The 25,611-nt window shown below is 36.2% G+C and overlaps 1 protein-coding gene across 1 annotated transcript; it reads right to left on the bottom strand.

The window, feature by feature from the left end:
• Positions 1–627: 627 nt before the first annotated feature.
• Positions 628–18,249, bottom strand: aicda (activation-induced cytidine deaminase). The gene is made up of 5 exons (XM_051931748.1): positions 18,171–18,249; positions 4,767–4,932; positions 3,104–3,356; positions 2,025–2,140; positions 628–1,464 (listed from the first exon to the last, which is right to left on the bottom strand). Exons 1-5 carry the CDS (start codon positions 18,176–18,178, stop codon positions 1,411–1,413), a joined length of 597 nt encoding a protein of 198 aa, XP_051787708.1. The 5' UTR covers positions 18,179–18,249; the 3' UTR covers positions 628–1,410.
• Positions 18,250–25,611: the final 7,362 nt, after the last annotated feature.

Consider the following 25,611-nt stretch of genomic DNA (forward strand, 5'->3'; position numbering starts at 1 on the left):
CTGTCAGCGTTTGCCCTTCTGTTGGCCCTAGTGCTGCTGGAATAGGCTATGGCTTTCTTTCATCCAAATTGGGAGTAAATGGATTTAAAAAATGGATAGATGTAATGCTGAACATATACAGTATAAACATAAAATAACAATTAGGCACAAATGCTATAATATAAAATCCTTCTGAACATTAATGAGAACCATTTATCTTAGTCAAGATTGTTCAGAATTTAGTCCCACATTCATGCTGAGAAATGAATTGATATGACAATAGGTTTTCTAATTTAGGACGTTAAATGGACCGAGACACCACCAATACTTTGGAAGAACAGGTAAACTCTGGCAATAATCAAACCTGAAGGCCATTATAGACACAGTAACTCTCCTTGCTGTGTTTGATATTATATATTGCTAGACTGCATATACTTCACACATTAATATTTTTAATACATTTTGTTTCGCTTCCCCACCTTAATTACCTATTTGCAATGTTGTTGCACAATGTGCTAACATTTTACTAAGAGGATAAGTGGTCATTTTATTATCAAAAAACCTGCAACTCTTGCAGTTTTTCTCTCATTTGGTCCTTTCAGTTAAATTTTGGGGCTCCACACATTCAAATTGCTTTTTTGTCTGCTGCTGGGTTGTTCAATTTTATGTATTATGATATGGCAATTTAGTTCATAAGCTAATTGTATTGGAAAAAAAAGAATTTCCAAAGAAGAAAAATATTGCACATTTCATTTTATTAAAAATATACCAGTATTGTGTACATTTATTTATTTTTTAATTATTTAATTTGACCAGCACCATATTTTCAGTGTAGTTTGGCATAATGTATGAGTGCAATATAAATCTAACAGCTACTAATGCTAGAATTTCAACTTACAGCGTGCATCATTGCAAAGGAATTTGCTGTCATAGTACAAGAGAGGTTAATGCACATCAAATAATAAAGTGAAACGAGCACAAATAAATACAATGCAAACTGAAAGACTACTTGTGATAAAAAGTGTTGAATCTGTTTAGCAAACACTGTAATACTGACGTGGACTGTTTTGTCCTGCTTTATATTATGTTTTCACTTGGTTTTCTATACCCAACGTGATCGTACTTGGAGTCAAAAGCCAAAATGAAATAAATGATTAACCGACTGCGGAAGGAAAGTCACATTTTTGGATAATATAAGATGTAAATCTCAAAAGACAAGACAGAAAGACTGAGTCACATAATATAACACTGTCAATCTTAAATGACTAAAAATTGGAAAATGGATGGATGGATAGCAGCTGTTATGAATATGTTATTAAAGTTCAATTATAAACTTGGTTAAAAGTCTGTTCATGAAAGCTGTTCCTTTGTCTAGGAGCTAAAGAAAGAGTATAAATTTGTGTAAAAATGTTTAAAATGTCTAAGCTCCTTTTAGAGTCCAAGTAGCTTGAAGGCATCTCTTAGATCTTCCACTTCATCACATGGCTGCAAAAACATTAACAAAGAAAGAAAGAAATGATGATTAAGTTATTCATTTTCTAAATCTAGCTTTCCAAGTCATGACTTCAGATAACTGAATTCAGTATTAACAGCAATGCAAATAATCATGCATTGACTAGACTGGGTTCTTGGTTCTTCCCTGGGCACAGTAATGTAAACAGCTGTATTCATAAACATCTGAACAATTTAATGTCAATCAGCATAACCTTGGGATGGTAGAGTAAACTGGAGAATCTAGAGAATGTGGATACTCCACAAATACCAAGTTCAGGAATCAAATCTAGAGCTGCTGGAGCTGTAAGGCAGTAAGGCAAACCACAATGCCAATGTATAGCCTGCCTCTAAACTATATGATAAAACCAAGGCTTAACATGTTAGGCAGAAACATTTAAAGGTAGGTGTGCAAATCTTTGAGGAAGCAAGGTACTCAGTGAGAAAGACTGAAGGTCAAAAGCTGAAAGTCCTAAAGAGCAAAGGTAACTGGGGCTAAGTTTCTTTGTGGCTGCTACTAATCAATATGTCTTTTTTTTTACATATATGGTTACCTGAAGGATGCGTTTTAGTTTTCTTGAAAGTCGAATAGAGTTCTCATTTAAACCTTCCCAAGGTTTAAACTTTCGATCCCGACTAGCAACAAAGGTGTGCCAACAATAAAAATAGTCTATTAAAAGAAAAAAAGTTTATTTTTGTTGTTTTGCTTTAATAATCTACAACACAGTCTTTTTTGACCTGAAATTGTATATTAGGTTTCTGTTTTCATTGCTCATTGCATTGATATACCCTCTTAATAGACTATAGTGCAACTATCTGTCACTTAATAATGATAGTTTTATTTATTTATATTGATCTATGGAAAAATCAAGTGAAATACGGGAAGCTCTTAGAATAAAGTTTTGTAAAAAATAAAAAGTTACTTAAAAAAAAACTTAAATGGATATTGAGAACTATTTGTTGTCTCATTATGACTGAAATATATAAATACATACTAAATATGCTTGATGTCCTCCTAAAATCTTTCCCTATGCCTTCATTTTATGTGTCTGAAATTCCCACCATTCCTAAGCATATGACATTAAAACTCAAAACTCAAACTTAAATTCACTTCAGTTCATTTATACAAAGTGCTCTTTCTCTTTCAACTCTGCTATACTATTACAAATATATACATGCATGCATACATACAAATTCAAATCCACTTAATTCAATTTGTGGTCATCAGTGGCTGAATCCTATACTGGCAGCACTGTGCTCAAGTATAACTCTGGACAGGGTGATAGTTCATCTTAAGGCCTACTTAGAAAAGACCAATTAGGAATCATCAGTTAACCTAACTGGCACATTTTTTGGGATGTGGGTGGTAAATCTTAATACCTGAGGGTAACATACCAACTACACATACTGTAAATGACCAGGAGGTGTAAAATTTAAACATAGGGTTTTGGATTCATGAGGCAACCATACTGACCACTGTGCCACCATGCTGCCCTATTACAAAAATAGTGTAAAAGTAAAATAAAAAATTACAGAGAAAAAAAACATTAATCATATTTCTGTGCACAAAAGCATTAAACACTATGTACCCAAACCTAGTCATAACAAATTAAAACACAGAATAACTACTCACCCTTGAAAGTCATTACTCCAATGTGTGCCCCTGCAGCCCGGAGTCTTCGCAGTCCCTCAGGTTCAGAATTATTTTCTTCACAGAAGTATAATCGTGCAGCAAAAATGCGCAACCGCAGATTAGGAAACTGAATGAGGAAGTCTGCAAGGTGCTGAGCACAGTCATAACATGGTGACCAGGAACAAAACCAGGTAACTGAGTAACTGCGTCCTGGGTAAATCTGCCAGGCACTCATGTACTTTAGGAAAAGGACCTGAATGAGAAATAAGAACCAAAGGTCACAGGTTAGGAGAACATTTTCACAGCTGTGATTGGCTTTAAAATCTTGAAATGAATCCTCTGCTCTGGATCTGTAACAATTTAATGTAACAGTCCAGTTTTCAGTTAATTATGACCCAATATATTTTTGTTGTAGTTGTTATAACACATGAATCTGAAAAAACATACTAAAAGTGTAAATTTCTCTTAACAAATCATCTTTTAAAACTGAATTTTGTCTAGATTTGTGGTTACAAACATGCCTGTTTTAGGATCACTTTTAGCTGCAGGTTTATATCCCAGCACATGTCTTAATAAGATAAATGTGATACAAATTACAAACAAAGGAGTAACTGAGACTGTACAGAATAAATAATAGTATAAAAGAAAGACAACTTATTATAGATTCCAGTGAATGAAAGGAAAGAACTGAAAGGAAACAGAAAACACATGAAAAGTATCACAGTTTGAATTTATGACCTCCTGATTGACCTTCATTCAAACTATTACCTGAAGTGGTGATCTGCATGCTTTTCAAATGTTGGTTAAATTTTTCTACATATTCACATGGAGGTGTAAATGTTATGAGTTAACTGCTGCTCTGCAGGACACATTAAAAGTTGTTTCTCTGTCTGCTTACCCTTTTTATCTTTTCAAGCAAATCACGCTTACCCTGACACATCTAGGACCCACTTTTATGCTGTGTTCAACCCCATCTTTACTCTTGTCCGTTCTCCTTGTGAATATATACCCAATCTATTGGTACCTGCTGTAAATATAAATGTCTGCAGATATAGTATGATGCATGTTTGTCTAATAAAGTGCTCACTCATTAAATGCTAGGCCCTTGTGTCATCTTAAACTAACACAAAAAGTGTGATAATGAAAAGAAATGAATATAATTAATGTAAGTTATCATTTGAAAACCAGCAATTTGTCTCCAGTGTTTTTTAACCTAAAACACTTCAGACACCTGAGGAACAGGACTGTCAGCCCTCATCTAGATTGTACTGTATTTAATTTGAAAATATTGACAGTGAGCTATGTTATCTATTGAAGTTAAGTTAAGTTCATCTAGCAAACTTTGCTATGTTATTTAACAAGGCTGATGAGTACTGAATGAAATGTTTTCTTTTGTTCTGTGGATAAAAATGTTAATACTCATTTACCAACATTTGGGTCTGGTATAACATCATTGTTTATCTTACCTTTCTGCTTATGAAATTCACAGAACAGATTTTTGGAAATCCCTCACATTAAATGAAAATGTATTGCATGCACTACAGTATCACTATTCATAATTTTAATTTCATCTTTATGGAAATGAAAGAACATTTAAGGATTTTTTCCTGGTACATTTTATTATAGGATAGCAAATTAAGTTACTGTAACAAATTGCTCTCACCTCAACATGGCATCCTGATCGATTCCTCAGAAATCCAAAATCAAATGAGTCAGATGTTGGGCTGTTCCGTCGTTTAACAATGTAACACAAATATGTTTCATGGCGACCTCGGGCCCAACGTAAATTTTTGTAATGGTAGATAAACTTTTTTTGTTTCATGAACACGCTAAATCAAAGAATGTAAATAAAGGTATTATGCAGTTGTCAAAGTTATAATTTACCAAAATGAAGGCATTAGATGGATATGAAAATCCATATGAAAACAATATGCAGTACATGTTATATAGAATATTTGCTCAACGACTAATACTATCAATGTCACAATTACCTGATTACTAATTCAGTTTAGTTTTAGTTTCCATAATAAGCATCCATTTAGAAAAAAGTACACCAGATGCTCTATTTTCTTGGTGAATTTCAATATGTTTAAAATGCAAAACCTATATCTCAACCAGTATGATTTTCAATGAGATTCAATGACAATATATATATATTTTTTTTTAATATGAGAAGCTAAAAAGGTCATAATTTGATTTTTAATCTATTGGTTTTTCATTATGAGAATCTACCAACCACTTGGAAAAGAATGATAGAGACACCACACAGGACAAACAATTTAAGGTTGCCATGAATGGACATATGTATTGATTACTAGTTCACGTAAGCCAAATTCCCAACTATTAGAATCTATTGGAAATGCCTCCAATATGTGCATAGACAGCAGAGAAAGCTATGGCGCAAATCACCTTATCTTTTTTCACTTGCACTTGTGATAATCACGCTAACAGTCTTTCGCACACCTATAGACAAGTAGTCGATTCTTTGCAATTTCCTCTCCACCAAGTGGTTTCTGGTGGCTGCTAAAACCTGGCACATCCCTCACATCTCTGCAGCACATAGGCTGTCCTTGCTTCCTTTAGTGATGCTGCATCTCCTCAATCTGTTCTCCAACACATCAGCTTCACTATCTCCTTCAAAAGTTCTGAGGGACTCTTTATGCTGTTTCTTGTTACTCCTCCTACCACTGAAACATTGGACCACCTACTAATTGCAGTGTTCCTTTCTATTTTCTGCTATAGGTCTGTGTGATACATGAAAAGAACCTTTCAGATGATGTGGAAAAGACAGGCATCCACTAACAAGTTTACTGTTACTCATAGGTAGTTGATCCCACCGTCCATATGTGCATATTCTTCCAGCTACTACAATTCAATCAGTTTTAAAGCATTTAGTGTTGATTTCAGCTTACATATTATTGATCCTCATGCATAGTAAATACATTTCTTTGCATGTGAAGACTTTTGATTGGATGTATACTTTAACTCTTTGTTACATTTTTATACATAACATGCATTGATTTGTGTGTTTCTATTATTTTGCCTATAAAATATAGTAATGATTATGTACATTTGATCATTAGACATCAATAAAGAAATGAAACAACAGAAAACTATGGCAAATATATTTTATTTCTTCTGATGTACTTTTGTGCCATGCAATATTGCTTGATTACAGCATTCAAACCTGAAAGGGACAAAAACTATTGCACATTATCAGGTGGGTGGATTCGGCATATAGAGAGTGTGAAGGAGAGGCTCGTTGTCCAGAGATTGTCAGGTTAAGAGTTCCTTCAGTGTTCAGCAAAGGACAGACGGAGTCTCAGAAAAAGGAGAGTGAGAACCATACTCACAATTATTTTTAAGAGTAGTACTAGTCTTTCCCTAATAAACTGTAGTGGTTGTGTTCATATGCATGCTTAGCTAAAGCTGCAGCAGCAAAAAGAGCAGTAGATTCAACAACACTCCATTAGTCTCTTTATGCAGCATTCATCAGGCTAGTTCTTTAGAGAAGGGTAAGATAACTATAAGAATTATCTAATATAGAAAGACAACAGGCCCAACTACAGTATCTAAAGTCTAATTAAATTTACCTCCAAAAGCTGACACCGGCAAGTGTATTTCATATCTTGGAAATCACAGATCTGATTTTGCTGCTGATTGTTGTGCATTCTGATTTCTGCAAGATGATTGGAGGAGAAACAGGTGCCCAAATGGATTGGATAAATCCGTGTGGTGTTATATTGTGCTGCCAGTTACTACACCCTTCTCTGTTATAAGTAGCTAGGCAATATCTGTCCAGTCTATATAGCTGGTGGGTGGCATTGGAAGCCACAAGACATTCAATGGACACCTACACTAGTATCTGTGCAGTTTACTTATCTCCTGAAACTGAATCTGTGGCTCATACAGAAGTGAACAATGCATAGGGTTTAAAGCATTCTCAGACCACAAGCCACAGTGAATGATGAATTGAGTTGCAGCAACAGCTGGTGAAGAAACAGATGATGGAGTCAAGACAGAAAGGGACATTGCTGTGAGACAAGAAGGGAATTTAATGACGCAGTAGGAAAGAGGATGGCAAGTGGGTAACCTGCTTCAGCAACATGTGCAAATACCTGTGAAGGCAGATATCAGAAGGGCAACATGCTTTGTTTATGTTCTGTTATGCTAGTACTTTGCACTGATTTCTTCCTTGTGTGGCTTATTTATACAGTCATATGAAAAAGTCTGGGAAACCCTCTCAGTGCCTACATAATAATTTATTCTACTTTCAACAAAAAAGATAACAGTGGTATGTTTTTCATTTCCTAGGAACATCTGAGTACTGGGGTGTTTCCGAACAAAGATTTTTAGTGAAGCAGTATTTAGTTGTATGAAATTAAATCAAATGTGAAAAACTGGTTGTGCAAAAATTTGGGTCCCCTTGTAATTTTGCTGGTTTGAATGCATGAAACTCCTCAATACTGATTACTTGCAACACCAAATTGGTTGGATTAACTCGTTAAGCCTTCAGCTTCATAGACAGGTGTGTCCAATCATGAGAAAATGTATTTAAGATGGTCAATTGCAAGTTCTGCTTCCCTTTGACTCTTCTCTGAAGAGTGACAGCATGGGTTGGATATTCCAACAAGACAATGACCCAAAACACAGTTCGAAATCTACAAAGGCATTCATGCAGAGGGAGAAGTACAATGTTCTGGAATGGCTGTCACAGTCCCCTGATTTGAATATCATCGAAAATCTATGGGATGATTTGAAGCAGACTGTCCATGCTCGGCAGCCATCAATTTTAACTGAACTGGAGAGATTTTGTATGGAAGAATGGTCATAAATACCTCCATCCAGAATCCAGACACTCATCAAAGGCTATAGGAGGTGTCTAGAGGCTGTTATATTTGCAAAAGAAGGCTCAACTAAGTATTGATGTAATATCTCTGTTGGGGTGCCCAAATTTATGCACCTGTCTAATTTTGATGTGATGCATATTGCATATTTTCTGTTAATCCAATAAACTTAATGTCACTGCAAAAATACTAATGTTTCCATAAGGCATGTCATATATTAAAAGGAAGTTGCTACTTTGAAAGCTCAGCCAATGATAAACAAAAATCCAAAGAATTACGAGGGGTTCCCAAACTTTTTCATATGACTGTAAAAGTAAATATGTCAGGTTAAATATACTTTCTCTATATGTAGTATTTTATGTTGGGTTTTTTTTTGCTGAATTTAAAAACTATTCATTTTGATTGACTGCATTTCCTTCAAAACAATTAAGAAGCCATTAATAATGAAAGCTGGTTCTGTGTCAATAACTTAGCTCAATATAGGAAAGAATCCTTCCCTCAGAAAGGGAATCTCGCTACCTAAACTTTTGTGAATGATAGGTATAGTATATCACATATTAACTGGGTTGCAGAAAGAGTCATGCTTTTTCCTACAAAACTGCAGAGCACTCAACAAAACCCTACATCCTAAAGCCAGCTGCAACCTACAGATGCAAAGACGCATAGAGCAAAGACAAACAAGCGCTCTCCACTGCTAAATCTTTGCATGAACCTGGATCAAAGAAAACACCATTCTGTTAGGATTTGCTCACTGACTTTTTATTTACTCTACTTCATTACTGTTGTCTTGTTACTGTTTGGTGTTATGTCTATACATTTACCCCAGTTTCTCGTGTTGTTTCTTGTCCTTACTTTGCAGAGGAAAAGCCATAATTGCAATTATTTCTTCTAGGTACTCCCATCACTTGAAAGAAGCTAATATATAGCATTTTTGATTCTGGACCCTTACTCGTAACAGTTTTTTTTTTTTTTAAGTTTTTTTTTTATTGTTTCTTTGTTATGGGACTTTTGCTTTTGGCAATTGGATAGAGTTTGATAATAATAATAATTTATTTTATTTATAGCTGCCTTTCAAGACATACAAGGACACCTTACAGAACACATTAATAACAACAGTCACAATATAAAATTAATAAAATATTACAGTACAATAAAACCAGATTAATTACATAATAAAACTAAATTTTAAATTTATAAACTAAAATTGATATCATACAGAATAAGGCAGCTTAAAAGGATGTGTTTTATGGAAAGATTTAAAGGTAGGAAGAGGGTCAATATTATGAATATCTTGTAGGAGAGAGTTCCAAAGACAAGGGGCTACTCAGCTGAAACTGGTAAACCCCATGCTAGTCAAGCAAGCAGGAAGTGTAATAAGATTAATAGAGGAAGAAGATCTAATGATACAGAAGGAATGGAGATATGAAGAAGATCAGAAAGTTAAGGAGGTGCAAGATTATGGAGGGTCTTGTAAGTAATAAGCAGAATATTAAAATCAATACAAATCAATATTTAACAGGGAGCCAGTGAAGGTGCTGAAGGACATGAGTAATGTGTTCAATGGAAGGGGTTCTGGTAATAATACAAGCTGCAGCATTCTGAATAAATTGGAGTTTGTAAAGGAGTTTGTGAGGAAGATGACATGACACCTAAGCTCTTAAGCTGGGAGGAAGAAGAGATTAGAGAATTATCAATAGTCAGCAAAATATTATCACACTTGTCCAAAACAGATTTAGTTCCTACCAGAAGAACCTCTGTTTTTTCACTATTTAATTTAAGAAAATTAGCAGACAGCCATGATTTAACTTCCTGCAGACAGCCAGAGAGGGAAGAAGGTGGAAGAAGGGAATCAGGTTTAGTAGACAGATAGAGCTGTGTGTCATTAGCATAACAATGAAAATGAAAATAAAATTTACTAAAGATATGACTAAGAGGCAGAGGATAAATAATAAATAGAAGGGGGCCCAAGGCAGAGCTCTGGGGAACCACTAACAACTGGGCAAACTTGTGTTTTGAAATTTTTTAATTGTACAAACTGTGTACGATCTGAGAGATAATACTTAAACCAGGCATGTGGAGTGCCAATAATACCAATTGATTTTAGTCTCTCAAGCAGAATACACGAGAGATTTTACTGAAGGCAGAACTCAGATCAAGAAGCACAAGTATGGTGGTTAACAGCCCAGAGTCAGCTGCCATTAGCAGATCATTAGTGATTTTAACCAGGACTGTCCCTGTACTGTAAAATGGATGAAAGCCAGACTGAAATTGTTCAAAAAAATGATTGTCAGTAAAGTAAGAATGAACCTGCACAGCAACAGCTTTTGCAAGTGTTTTGAAAGATAAGACAACAATTATTTAGGTTGTAGGGATCCACACCAAATTTCTTGTGATTTTCAGTTATCACAGCTGTTTTAAGAGCTAAAGGAACAAGACCAGAGATAAGTGAAGAATATTTGATTTTAGTTATTAGAGAGGAAAGAGAAGATAAGCATAATATAACCACATAATTAAGGAACTGGATCCAGCTGACAGGTAGAGGGCTTGGATTTTCTAATAATATCAGATATTTCCTCCACTGTTGGGAGTTTAAAACTATTAAGAAAAGAAGAAGGGGGAAATGTTCCATTTACAGAATTTCCCTAAGAAGTCAACTGTTGGTGGATATTTCCAGTCTTTATATTAAACAAGCTCATAAAAAAGTTACATTGATCAGTGCATTAAAATTCAGGTGGAAGATTGTCAGGTGGCTGTAGGAGGTTGTTTACAGTTGAAAATAAAGCTCTGGTATTTCCTTCACCCAACCTAATTAGTGTTGCGTAATATATAATTTTTGCTGCAGACAAAGCATCCTTAAAGTTGCACATGTGTTCATCATACATATTCTTATGGACAGCAAAGCCTGTCTTTTTATAAAGGCATTCCAAACATCGGTCTTTAGCTTGAAGTTGGTGAAATTCCAAAGATAAACCAAGGGGCAGAATGGGTGAAACAGACAGTCTGGGTTTTCAGAGAAGCAAAATTATGTAAAAGGCTGCATAGTCTAACATTATAGCAGTAAACTAGTTCATATGGGGTAAATAAATTGTCACTACTGGACAGACTGTCGACTCCATTGTAGAAGACATTCTTAATGTTGTGAAATGAGATAGAATGAGATAGACTTGATTTAAATAATATTAAGTCAACATCAAAAGGCACCAGTTTGTGATCAGATATTGACAGGTCAGATGCTGTACAATTGTAAGGCGTAACACTAGAGCAACAAATAAGATCTAGAATATGGCCTTTGGAGTGAGTAGGAAAGTCTTTAAATTGCTGCAGACCAATATAATCGAGGCATGATATAAAATCCCTTATAAGATTATTAGTAAAAGTGTCCATATGCATATTAAAACCACACAACAAAATAACATTAGAAGACATAGAACAAAGGAAATTTACGAACTCAGACAATTCATTTAAAAAGTCCTTATTCAGCTTAGGTGGTCGATAAATAGTAGCAAGTAGAGTGGGAGTAGGTCCATTGATTTGCAAAACAATGGATTCAAATGGGGCATACTGAGGCATAGTTGTAGATGATACTTTCAGCGCAGTAAAATATCACAAGACCTCCACCATGAGGCACGGGGTTAGCAAATGTAAACAAACCCAGGGGAAACAGCTTGATTAAGCTACAAAAAATCACTGAGTTGCTTCCAGGTTTCTGTTAAGCAAATAAAAAATCAAATTTATGGTCAGTTTAACAAATTGTAGAATACAGGCCCCTTAGCTTATCCAATTCACTGGTGTTCTGTTAACATTTATAATTTTTGGTATTTTGTTGTCTAGGATATAATTATTATTGATGGCTCCTGTTTGGATTTGGATTCAGTTTTTGTCAGTATCTATGGTTAATATTTAATTTTTGAGGCTTTAATCATGTTTGCAATAATAAATTAATTTTTGTAAAGTTTTATTTTTTCGCTGATGGCTCCCATTCTTGAGGTGTAAATCATAACCCAGTCCACACATCCAAAAAGCTGCTTTATCTGTGCCAAGGTAAATTAAAACACTACATAGCTAGAAAATGAACAATTGTTTACTTTTTCATGTTTAACTGTTAAAGTGTATTATGTTATGGAATTAAATGTTTAGCTTTTACAAGATCTAGCCCCTTCTCATTCATGGCAGTGCATTAAAATCAGGCACAGAGCTAACTGTTACATCAGGTGTAAGTTACAAAGAGAGAAAAATTAATTAAAAGCTTGTAAAATCAATACTGTACACTAAACCAGAAAGCCTTTAGACCTACTAAAAAACAATAAATTTTATATGTTTGTTTTTCTTATGTGTTCATATACATCTCTCTCTATATAAAAGGAAATCCTGGAATGGAAAGCAAATGCAAGGCTACGATATGTGATAATCTCGAAAGACATTTAAAAGACCCGCGAGACCAAGGAGACTTGCCACGGTGTGTCTCGCGGGGACCGTAAACATGAGACTTGGTGCCAAGAGATTGTCCCAGGACCGTAGCAAAAAGGACAGCGGCTGTACAGGCTTTAAAGAGATCGAAGGGCAGCGCGACAGCAGCTATAACCCCCCACCCCCCTTCTGAACGCGAGCAGCGTTATACATCCTGCAAGAAAGAATTCAAACACGCCCGGGGCCAGTAATAACAGACAGGTATTGCTTTAACAACGTCACGCGAGACCAGGCAGTGAGCCATCATTTAAAACAAGTCAACAGACCTCTAAGCTAGCAGTTGTTGGATTGCTTTTGGCAGGCAAGCATCATGTGCTCTGAGCTCTTAAAACAATGACATGCGACAGGCAGAAGAGGCAGCTAGCAAGCAGCAAAAAGACAGCAAATGACCCAAAGGCATATCCTTAGCGTACGTTCAGCCGCAACACCCTTCACAACATGAGCAGTATTATACGTCTGGGAAGAAAGAGTTGTAACCAGGCACGTGGCCGAAAATAAAGGACAAGTATTGTTTTTACAAAAGTTTTTAAAGTAAACGTGAAAATAATGCATATGTAACAATTCACAAGAAAATAGTAATCTCTTTAAATTGTAGATTGCCTGCCTAAGGTAAAGTCATCCCTGATGAATGGGGACGTGGGAACGAGGGGTCCTTTCATCAGATTAGCGCTATTTCAGATGTCGAATGGCAAAATGGGGGAGGCAGCTTGATGAATGTGATATCATCTAATGTGAAATTCTACTCCGTACTTCTAGAATTTTTATTTTTATATTGTATTGAGGATTCATTCTATTCTATGTATTGTACTGTAGGGCTCGGAATTAAAAGACAATGTGTAAAATGACAAAGTAGAACTTCATAATGACGTTTACAAACGTTGGCGCTAAACACATGCAGAGCAGGTTAGAGATTATGAAACCAGTGAAATTAGAAAGGCTCAAAAAAAACGGCGCTATACACATGTGGAGAAAGTTAAAGGATATGAAAGTAGGAAAATTAGAAAATATAAAAAAAGAAAGTAAAGATCGCAGTAGCGCAAACAAACAAACTGCCTCATTTAACTATGCACCAGTCTAACTTTGGTTTTGCACAATAATTACTACACTATTGCACCTTAACACTTAATTGTACTTTATTCACATAATTATACTTATTTATTATGTTCTACTATACTGCTATCTTTCAATCTATGACTTTTTGTTAATCGAACTGATATTCTTCTAACTTTGCACAGTTTTTGATAAGCGGATCAGGATGCATTTCACTGCGTGTTGTCCTGTATAACTATCCATCCATCCATTTTCCAACCCGCTGAATCCGAACACAGGGTCACGGGGGTCCGCTGGAGCCAATCCCAGCTAACACAGGGCACAAGGCAGGGAACCAATATGCATGTGACAAATAAAGAATCTTGAGAATTTCAAAAACGGAGTTTACCGCACATGCATTTATTGGTTACTTTGTTAGTATATATATATATTTATCTGTCTGCTTATTTAAAAAGCTAAATTTACCCCAGGAGTCAAAAACGTTCTGTCTAGCCCTTGTACAAAAACCTAGACAAAAGCTGGGGTATCACCTTGGTATCACCCATGTACTTTTGGAACTGTGAGAGGAAAATAGCACAACTTTACAGACAGGAGTCCAATGCAGAACTCTACTTACTTTTTTACTTTGTAAAAAAAAAATATTAACTGCTGATGATATAGATCGTTTTGTCTGTGCTGAAATTCCAAACAGAGAAACCTGTCCTGACCTCATTAAAAAGATTCAGCATATTGGGACTGGCAAGATTACAAATATTGTTTTTACAGAAGTTCTGAAATAAAAGTGAAACTAATGAAATAGCAAAAATCCAAAGAAAAAAAATCTTAAAATTGTGTATCCGGAAAACCAAACACGGGGGTTGGCGAGCGAAGCGAGCAGGGGACGAAGCCCCCTAGTAAATTATATAGATTTTATTATATTATTTCTTAAAACTATCATGGGTCATTTGCATTGGCAAAAATCTATTATAATAGTAGGGAATTACAATCTACCAGAAAATAAATAGAGAGCCTTACTAAACACCCGTATTATCTGTTGGCCTTGCCAAAATCAGTCTATAACTAATTAATGACACTGGTCAACAAGCATTTTGCTACTGGGATTCTTTCACCTTTACTTTAACAAATTTCACTTGCTAACACCAAATCTGAAAACCGTTGTCGTCCAGCACGTTCCATTTTTAAGTTATGATGTTCCAGGTCTTGGACAGCTAGGGTAACTGGACAGTAATGGTGATGCATTTCAGCATTTAAAAAATAAGTTTGGTCTCAAGAAAAGTGAAGCCAAAATTAAGGAAGGTATTTTTGTTGGCCGTGAAATATGTGAACTGATGCTTGACGATGACTGAATCGACACCCTCTTTCATGCAGGTTGTCCAGAATTTTCTTGACAGTCACAGAGCAGAGAATTATACTGAGCTTGTGGAGAATATACTGAAAGTATATTAGCTTACGGGTGCCAGAATGGCACAGAAGATGCATTTTTTACATTCTCGTCTCAACATTTTTCCACCAAATCTAAGCGATGTCAGAGATGAGCATAAGGAAAGATTTCATCAAGATATAAAGGTGATGGAAAACCTGATATCGGGAAAAATTAACTCCGAGCATCATGGTAACTACTGTTGGTTCTTGCAAAGAGAGACGGATGTGCAGTACAAGTGCAAAAGCGAGTGCCGCCAACATTTTTGGGCACTCTGACCTTGCTATTATATTGAGGTAAATTGACATAAATACGCTTTAACATGTCTCTGCTATCGTCTTCTGGTTTGTTTTCAGAATAAACACATCAAAACAATTTTGGTGGAACAGAGTTCAATCTCTAGATATCGTGTCAAAAGTGTCAAAACGTCAATGATGTTTATTTCAAAAACCTAACGTGCTAGCTTAATTCCGATTTCATATATGAAATCCGTGTAAAAAAACTTTATAAAGAGCTGCTCTGAAGTTCCCAGAAGCAAACAAAAAATATTTTTTCGTAGACCAGTGTGATTAGTGAACCATCCATTCATTCATATATGGGCTAGTATCTTCTCTATGTGACCCTTATAAGCTATTTTGGCTTATGTTCTTTATTTTATCCTTCAGTTTTGCAAAGGTTAAACAGAAAAATGAAAAAAAGATTGTGTTTGGTTCCTGCCTCAGTTTTCAAATACTTTTATTCAAGAGTGTGTAAAGTTTCAGTTGAAAGACATCCAAACTTAAGTGAAACTCATCACTGTATGTTAGCTGCCTTTATTTTAACTGTTCCTGCAAAGTCACGAGATCAGTCAACACTATATGCAAACAAACCACTATAATTTGCATAAAAAATAAATAATATCATTCATACACAAACCAAGTCTATGCCACACAGGAACCAAGATAATTCATCTTGAGTGAAGAAGTCATCTGCATCTTTGTTTGTTAGTCATTTGTACAAAAATATTTATATACAATATAAACCGTTACTAGCCCTCCTCTATTCTGTTTCTCTTCTCAGCATCTTGATGTGGTACCTGTTCATGGAAATGTCATCTCAGATACTGGAAGCAGTGGTATCATCAGAAGTAAAAATTCTTTCATCAGATTAGTCAGCTTAGCATTGATACTACTAAAGAATGACCAGGAGGGAGTGGGAGACAATTTGGCAGAGGTCTCTAGTACCGTGGCTGTGTCTGACTTTGTCATTGATTTTCTATCTTGCATTTGACCAAGAACACCCCACCGTTATATTTTCTCCTGGGATGGGGCTTACTTGAGTTTTCATTTTCCTCTTCTCCATTGTCAACTCATCATATAGTTCACAAGTAATTAATGGACAGATGTTGTAAGTTTCCATTTATGTTACTCAATTTCTACTTTGTTTTCTATATGTTTTAACAAATTTTTGTCCTTATGTGTACTAATTCTGTATTTTGTCATTTGTAATACTTGCATTTTGTCTGAACACTTGTCACAGCACTCAGTGCATTCACTCAGTAAAGAGTGCTATACAAAAAAAATAAACTGAATTGAATTAAACTGTTTATTTAAAGTTGGCGAAGTTGATCAGAAACAGTAATTTAAATTTAATTTAAATTGCAAAGTTTGCCTGGATGGAAATCAGTGCCCAGAAAACAGGTGTGGGTTTAAAGGTTACTCACTGTCAATATTCATCTGAGCCTAGAGTTAAGGGTAAGGCAAGGTGAAGACTCAATAGGAGGGGCGAAGTAAGCCAGATGTTTAGGTACTAATGAGAAGTGAGTGAGATCAAGAGTGTTTTTGTGGTTTCAGGAGGCAGAAACGCAGGGATGCCACTTTATTGTATGTGACAGTGATTTCGGTTGGCCCCAATTCACACAACTTCAAGTTTTAAGTGCCTGATTGATAACTTTGCAAAATTTTAATATATACATCTTGTTTTAGGTTACTATATATAAAAGGTTTATGTATTATGCTGAAAGGTCAGTAATGAGCTAAATCATGTTCTGAATACCTCTCAGTTCTGTAATGTATATCATTATTTCATTAATGTATCCACTGTAAATTTAAAATGAATCTTTGTAAATGCATCAGTTTATAATGTATAATTTAAAGTTTTATGGATTCATTATGTATAATATTGTAAATTAAGTGAAGATTTTTGTTGGAATAGGTTGAAAATCAAGCATCATAGAGTATGTCATAAATGTATACAGTAGTTCTTACTTTAGTTTTGATTATATCAGTCCTGCTAACTAAATTAAAGCTGCTGATGATCTTTTACTATGCAGTCTTCAGGTGATGGTCATTCGCAAATCACCTATTATTGTCTAAGTATTTATTAAGACACTAGTGCTCTATGGTATCATACCTGTCTTCTCATACAGTATATCATTTACTTTCTGTAACTAACTTTTTTGTTATAATCAACTTGTTCAAAAGCAGTAACTGTTAGATATTACTTTTTAATTTTAAATAAATGTGCATTTTTTAAAACCCAGTTTTAGTCTAAAAATAACTGAACAGCTATATCATGGTCTTCCCGCATATAACTTCTCTAATGAGTGGACTTCTTTCTAAATAAGGATTTACTTTCTGCAACATTTTTCACAGAAACATAATGAGTAAAAACACAGATGTTACTAACTTTTTAACAGTGCATAGAATACAATAATCAGGAATCGAAAATAGATAAAGTGAAAATGTTGACTAATAAGAAACTGAGTTGGCAGACAGAGAGAGGTTTCACTATTTTAAACATTGGTAAATACTGGAATTGTGAAAACAAAGTAACATCATAGAGGGATAATTAATTATGTCAGTAAATAAAGTAGGTACAATTGTGAAAAAATGAGACACTGCCAAGATTACACGATCTAGGGACTATAGGCAATCATCATTACAGCAGAATTATAATCTATTTGTTTTAACAACACTAGGGGATTATTTTTACATCTAATTTGATTAGGAAAAAAAAACTAGTTGTCACCTAATTAAAAAAAATCTAACACACAAAAGCTCAGCTATTATATTGTAAAGAGGTAGTGATGTGCCAGAGTCAGAACCGAGAGTGGCTAATCAAACCGAGAGTTAATGGTTGATGGTCTAGATAATTTTAGCCATGACTGAGAAAAATGTTTTGAGTCAAAGTCAGGTGAAAGTATTTAAGTAATGAATGATAAGATAATAGAAAGTGGCTTAATGGTAACAGGTTACATAGGCAGAATAAACAGATGAAATCAGAATATTAAAAAAAAACTCACCTGTCCATTGCACTCTGTGTGTTTGGTTGTTCAGAATAAGATTATATGCATTTGTGTGTGTGTGTGTGTGTGTGTGTCTGTGTCTTTCTCTCTCTCTCTCTCTCTCTCTTTCTTTATAGTGAATGAGGGCAGGAAGAGAAGTTAGGGGAGGATGAAAGAAATCTGCAGAAGACCATGAGACAGAAAAGATTTGAATGAAGCTGTTGTTATATTTATTTATATATTTACCATAAACTGCATGCATAACTGCCCAATGGTCTATATAACTGTATTTAAGGATTTTGTATTAGATTTAAGTGGTGAAGTGATTATTAAAATATACCATATCACAATGCCACCTTGACACTTTTTTTCTCGTTCTTTAATACATAATCTTATTATTAAATCTGGTCTTACTTAATCACTTTTCTTTATTTTTAATTGATTTGCACTGAATTTCTTTCTGATATTGCTTTTTTAATTTTAATATTGCTACATGTAGTTTCTGCTGTATGTAAATCTCAAATCTGTTCAACATGCAGGAATAAAGTTTTCATGTCTCAGAAAGAGGGGTAATGGAATACTGCTGCTAATTTCATGTGAAAAGTTAGAGGGAAAAACTATTCATTTTACTATGCAGAAATAATTGCATTGTTTTAACATAAAGACAATCAAATCAGAATGACAGTAGTTTGATTTAGGAATTAAGCAAACTTGATCAGCTTTCCAAGCTATGTTTCACAAGTGTTTGTCACAGACACTACTCCTTAATATGGTTACATTTACTGTTTATCCTTAAATGAAACAATTACTACATTAAGGCTAAAAACACAAAAAAAATTGACACTCAACATGTGGTGAAGTTATTGGTTTGTTTCTTGTAAACAGGATGTGCTTCATCATATTTTCCAACTCTTGCTGCCTCCTCTTAGGTGTTGTCAATATATACCTCCATTTACCCCCTCACACCAAACCTTGATCTTCCTGGTTTAATTACAGTCAGTGGACACCTGTTTCCTGTGGTTTCAAGAGAACTCAGCAAATGTAGTGTAGATAGCTGCTGACGCGAGACTAAAGCATTTCTGATGCATCTGATGTAAGACGCCTACCAGTCAGCTTGCACCTGTTCCTAGCTCTGAAGCCGTTAAAACAAAAGGGCATTTAAACTTTAACACAGACATTCAAATGCTGTGCGCTACCACATCATGCATCTTGAACTCCTAATCTACACAGAAACCTCTGAATGTATCACTTATGTCTACAGTTTAGGATTTTTTTTTGCAAAACTTTAGAATAACTTTTTAAAATGACATTGATAAAATATAATGCTGTAATTGCACTGGACAAGTTACATCAGCCAGGGATGAGTCACCCATATTATGAGCTGGCATCCCATCACCATGGGCACATATAAAAATGGCTAGTTGCAAATGGAATTCACTCTAGTATAACAATGGTGAGCAGTCCTTTCAAGGTTAGCAAGCCATGTAAAAGAACCATGTAAAGAGTAAAAGGGTTGACTATGGCACTCACTTCAAGTGCTACATTGGAGTCAGAAGTGGAACAAAAGAAGACCCAGTATTTGATTTTAGTAACTGCAGAGTGCCACAGAGACTGCAATGGTTGTGCTTGGCTCTTCTAAAGAATTGCTGAAGAGTCTTGTGGCTGATGTTAGGGATATGGAAAACTCTTTGCAGCATTAGTACAGGATGGAAGACCACTGAAAGACTGCTACCACTGCAGCTCCACCAATGCTTCTCCATTGGCTAAAGTCCACTGGTCTGGGTGCAGGAATACCAGAGAAGGTTCTGACTCATAGGGCAGGAAAACATATGGCAGATTGAGTTATCACTGACCCCAGGAGAGCCATATAAAGCATGGCCGGTGTTAAAATAATCTCATAGTTTATTTTGTGATTTAAGTATAACATTGTAAACTTCATCTTGAAATCGATTTATATACTAGAGTTTCTCAAATCCCATTGTATCTAAAGTAGCACGTTTGTATTCTAAGTGTAACCCGACCCAATTGTTAATCACTATGTACTTTTTAAATGGGCTTTGTCTTACGCCGACAGAAACGTACAGACAGTGACCGCCATACAGAATACACTCTGGACATTTTAGAATACTAAGATGTATATTTGTCATTGTTTTCATGATGAAATGCATTAAAGCATGTATGGAACACGTGGGGGCATAGTGACGCAGCAATAACAATGAGCTGGCACCCCATCCAAGGATTGTTCCTGCCTCACGCATGATGCATGAGGCAGGCGCAACCCTGAATGGAATGATTTATTGCAATAATTTACTGTCTCTGTCAAACTTACCAACCCCCAATTTCAGTACTTCCATTTTCTTTCTCCATGTAATTAGTCACGACACAGTAAGAATCTGTAATAAGCGTAAAACCAGCTGTAAGCTTAGAATGATGATTCTTCAAAACCAAGGAACATTGAAAAATCTTCATTATACATGTTTAATTATTCCATCTATTCATCCATCCAGGGTTGCGGCAGTCCCAGTAAACATCGAGCGCGAGGTAGGAATCTTCCCTGGACTGGGTGGCAGCTCATTGCAGGTTGAATACAAGCACACATATATACTAGTAGCATCAGTTTATTTTGGACGGAAACCAAAGCATGCAGAGGACACCCAACAGGATAACATGCAAACTCCAGGCACCCGGGACATGGCATCCTTACTGTGAGGCAGGAGCCTTTCCACCGTGCCCAAGTGCCCCCATATGTTTAATTATTAACAGTATACATTATTTAAATGAAGTTAACAATTTATCTGTAAAACACAATATACTGTAAATACTTTAATGCATTTCATCATAAAAATGATATCAAGTATACATCCTAGTATTCTAACAGCATATAGCTCCAAGAGGATAGCTCTTGGAAATTTACAGTAAATTGACTTAGAAGCCAGTCATCACCATGGGACAGGAAATCAGCATGATCTGTAAATACATGCTCTTTTCTAATTCTTCCATTTGCGATGTCTTCTAACAATGCTAAAGCAGCCATGGTAGTTCGAATAGTTTGGCCATGTGTGCACCATTATATTGTTACAGAAAGATTACAATCAAGTGAATAAAATTTGTAAATGATATGCAATTAATTTCACTGTATTTAATAAAGCCTGTATCATGGATGCAAAACTAAAAAAGAAAGGGAGACTACACAGAAACAGTAGCACTGCTTTGACGCTGGGTGCTGCCTATTTGCAAAACTAGCAGAAACAAGCGTACATGTAGTCTGAGGCTGCCATGAAAATATGTGTGGCTTTATACCAAGTTTAGTTTTTATACATCTCGATGTAATAAGCATGGAAACATGTATACATATATGTGTCGTTTATATATAAGTCCCCAGTACATCTACAGCTCCACACAAGGAGGTTAGTTTGCTCACTGGTAATCAACAGATCACTGGACTGCAGCATTTGACAAAACAGCACTCAACATCCCTGCTGTCCCACCTAACAGCAAAGCAATCAAGATTCCTGCTATTGTACCATTGTCACCATCTGAATGACCACAGCAGAAATGAAAACTACCCCACACTTTCTTTTTTTTAAAATTTCATTTATTTTATTTGAAGAAAACAACATTCTATACAATCATGTAAAACTTAACAAACCATAATTCAGCCACTGTCCAAGACAGAGGACAGACTACAACATGAACAAATCTTTAAAAACAACAAAGAAAGGAAAATATAACTTTCCATGATATAAATGCTTATTCTAAGATTTGAATAAATAGATCTTTCCATATTTTAAAAAATTTTTGGACAGATCCTCTAAGTGAGAATTTCATTTTTTCTAAATTCACATAGTGTAGAATATCAGTTTTCCACTGACTTATAATAGGTGGGCTGGGATTCTTCCAGTTGAGCAAGTCTACATGCCTTTAGTGGTATAATCAATTGCAATCAATTTGTCTTTCTCCACTTTAAGCCCATTTGGGAGTACACCAAACACAACTGTTAATGGTTTAGGAGTGATTGTGACACCAAGCCTGTGTGACAGACATTCAAAGATTTTTGTCCAGAATGATGCTAATTTATTGCACACACAATGCCGAGAGAGGCTGAAGGTAAATTACAACATTCACATGTTGAATATTGCCATAGATATATTTTGGGCAATTTTAAATGAGATAAATGTGCTCAATAAAAGATTTTAAGTACAATGATTGAATGCTTTGCGCATATAGTGCTGGAGTGTATTCTATACATGGCTGCCTTCCACTCCTTTTCGGAGAAGTTAAGTGAAAGAGCCTTTCCCCAATGTACCCTAGGATCTTTGAAAGGAAGAAACTTTAAAATGTTTTATATATTTTTGAGATGCTGTCTGTCTTCAATACTGATCAGCGTTGCCTCAGGAATGGAAATGGGTCAGAGGTGAGGAAGATTCGGTAGGTTTCGTTTAGCAAAGTTTCTGATTTAAAAGTAGTGGAAAAATTGTGTTGATTGGGAAGTTAAATTTGAAGTGTGATGTTTCATAAACTGCAAAGACATTATCTATATAAAAATCTGTAAGTGTTTTAGTCCTGGACATTTTATAGACATTAAATACTGTATAGGTTTGAGAGGGAAGTCCTTCAGCTTTTACAGCATGTGGAGTACTAAGCAGTACTTGGAATGGTCCTCTCCACCTTGGTTGGTGCCAGTGTTTTTGCCATGTGTCCCTAATGAGGACCCAAGTCCCAATAGGTATTGGAATGGGCTATTCAGGTAACGAGGTAGTTCTCCACGTTTCACTCACTTGTTCATGCACTGCCTGTAAGGCACTACGCAGACTTGAAAGAAAAACACCAGATCATTACCTACTGTATGGAGTGTGACCTTACCTTGCAGAAAGCACGTCGGCATGGGGCGGCCAGTGAGGATCTCGAAAGGAGAGAGTCTTTTAACTGATGATGAGTCCTTCCTCGCAAGCCGGCCAGGGCCAAAGGCAGCACATCAGGCATAGACAGGCCTGTTTGTTCACAGATTTTTGCCAATTTTAATTTTAATATGGAATTTGCTATCTCCACCATCCCTCCACTTGTAGTAGTGGTGGACATCAATCTGCAGCCATTGAGAAAGTTCTTGCAACAAAGTATTTACAAAGTGAGTCCCATTATTAGTTTGCAATTTTTCTTTTTTTGGCAAACCCCAGCGTGGAATAATTTCTTTGACTAATGCCTTGGCCACTGACTTGGCATCTGTGTGCCGACACGTGAAGGCTTCCACCCAGTGCGAGAAGACGTTGACGATCACCAAGCAATATTTATACCCATGAGATGGGGTTAGATCAATAAAATCAATCTGCAGATGTTTGAATGGGCCCTCCGGCATTGGTGTTACAGCTGGACTTACCTGCAAGCCTTTTCCTATATTAAATCTTTGGCATAGGTGCACAACTTTCACAGAACTGATCAGCAAAGTTTAAAAACCTGGGGCATGCCAGGACCGCTGTATTTGTGCTACCATTACGTTCTTAGAGGCGTGGTCCAATCCGTATGCAGCCTTTTCAATACCTGGAAAAGAAGCTTTTGGGAGAAAAGGGTATTTAGTTAATGGATGGATCCAAATTCCTTTCAGGTCTTTTTCTGCACTCTCTTACAGGCCACGTCTTCATCTCCTTTTCAGTCTGTAGAGATAAAACCATATACTTGGGTGACTCTTGTTCCTCCTCCTGCTGTAGTAATAAAGAGGTTAGTGGTGAGGTAGGATCCCGGGCGGCTTTCGTTCCCGACATGTCTGCTTGCATATTTCCCTCCCTCACTGTATTCATTTTCCCCATGTGAGCTTGACACTTCACTACTGCAAGCGTGGCTGGTAGCTGTATTGCATCTAACAGGCATTCGACCAGTGCATGATGCTGAATCAGTTTTCCAGTACTAGTTTTATAACCCCTTAGTTTCCACAATGAGCCATAGCGGTGGCAGACCCTGAAAGCATACCTAGAATCTGTGTAAATAGTCACTTGTTTGTCTTTGAACAGTTGGCAGGCATGTATAAGGGCATGCAGTTCAGTAGCCTGTGATGATAACTTTGACTTTAGTCTGCATATCCTGAACAGTTACATAAATCGTGGATGGGCTTCCATCGTTCAATCTTAAGGAATACCTATCTACAAACACTGTTGCTCCTTCTTCTAGTGGGGTCTCTTTTAAATCAGCCTTAGGTTTGGTGACTGCTAGTATTTCTTGCTCACAATTATGTGGCTCTCCGTCCATTTTCATGGGCAGGAGAGTCGCAGGGTTCAATGTACTACATTGTTCAACCGTAATGTTAGCAAGGGAAAACAACACATTTTGATAATGTGTTGCCCGAGCAGCTGTCAAATGAGATGTTCTTGCCTGTACTAAGATGGAATGTACTGCATGTGGTACCTTATCATTTAATGGACTCATGAGAGCAACATCTGAGTATGCTAATATTGTCTCTGTTGCTGCAGCAACTGCTCTCAAACAGGCCAGGAGTGTGGTGGCCACTTGATCCAGTTTTTTAGAATAGTATGCGACCGGTCTTTTTCTATCTCCACGTTGTTGAGTTAGTACTGCAGTCATACTGTATATCCCCCCCTTCTCGTCCATGAACAGAGTGAAAGGACGAGAGTAGTTTGGAAGTCAGACATCAGAATTCTCTTTATGACCCAAAACATACAGCCACAGCAACCCAGGAGTTTATTAAAGCAAAGAAGTGGAAAATTCTTGAATGGCCAAGTCAGTCACATGATCTTAACCCAATTGAGCATGCATTTCACTTGTTGAAGACTAAACTTCAAAGAGAAAGACCCACAAACAGCAACTGAAAGCCGCTGCAGTAAAGGCCTGACAGAGCATTAAAAAGGAGGAGACCCAGCATCTGGTGATGTCCATGAGTTCAAGACTTCAGGCTGTCATTGCCAGCAAAGGGTTTTCAACCAAGTATTAAAAATGAACATTTTATTTCCAGTTATTTAATTTGTCCAATTACTTTTGAGCCCCTGAAATGAAGGGATTGTGTTAAAAAAATGCTTTAGTTGCCTCACATTTTTATGCAATCATTTTCTTCACCCCACTGAATTAAAGCTGAAAGTCTGCACTTCAACTACATCTGAGTTGTTTCATTTACAATTCATTGTGGTAATGTACAGAACCAAAATTAGAAAAAAAAGTTGTCTCGGTCCAAATATTTATGGACCTAACTGTACATACTGCACCAGCACACAACCCCTTTGGCCAATAACTTTCCAAATTTTTTGCTAATGCTTGTCCATACATACACAGAGTCTCTGTATATGCCTGTGGCAACACAGTCCAGGTCCAGTGCTTCCCTTTAAAAGTGAATGTGAACCAGAATTGGGATTCAAGGTGAACAGGAATAGAAAAGAAAGCATTTGCAAGATCAATATCAGAATACCTGAACAAACTGCCACGAGCCATCTGCTTTTCTAACTGGAAGAATAGTAAAGTT

This window comes from Erpetoichthys calabaricus, chromosome 9, assembly GCF_900747795.2.
Source record: "Erpetoichthys calabaricus chromosome 9, fErpCal1.3, whole genome shotgun sequence".
NCBI lineage: Eukaryota > Metazoa > Chordata > Cladistia > Polypteriformes > Polypteridae > Erpetoichthys > Erpetoichthys calabaricus.

Coding starts and splice junctions, on each gene's coding strand:
- aicda (XM_051931748.1), bottom strand. Junction 2,141..3,103: donor TGGAGTAATGACTTTCAAGG/GTGAGTAGTTAT, acceptor TTCTTTTAATAG/ACTATTTTTATTGTTGGCAC. Junction 1,465..2,024: donor AACTAAAACGCATCCTTCAG/GTAACCATATAT, acceptor ATGTTTTTGCAG/CCATGTGATGAAGTGGAAGA.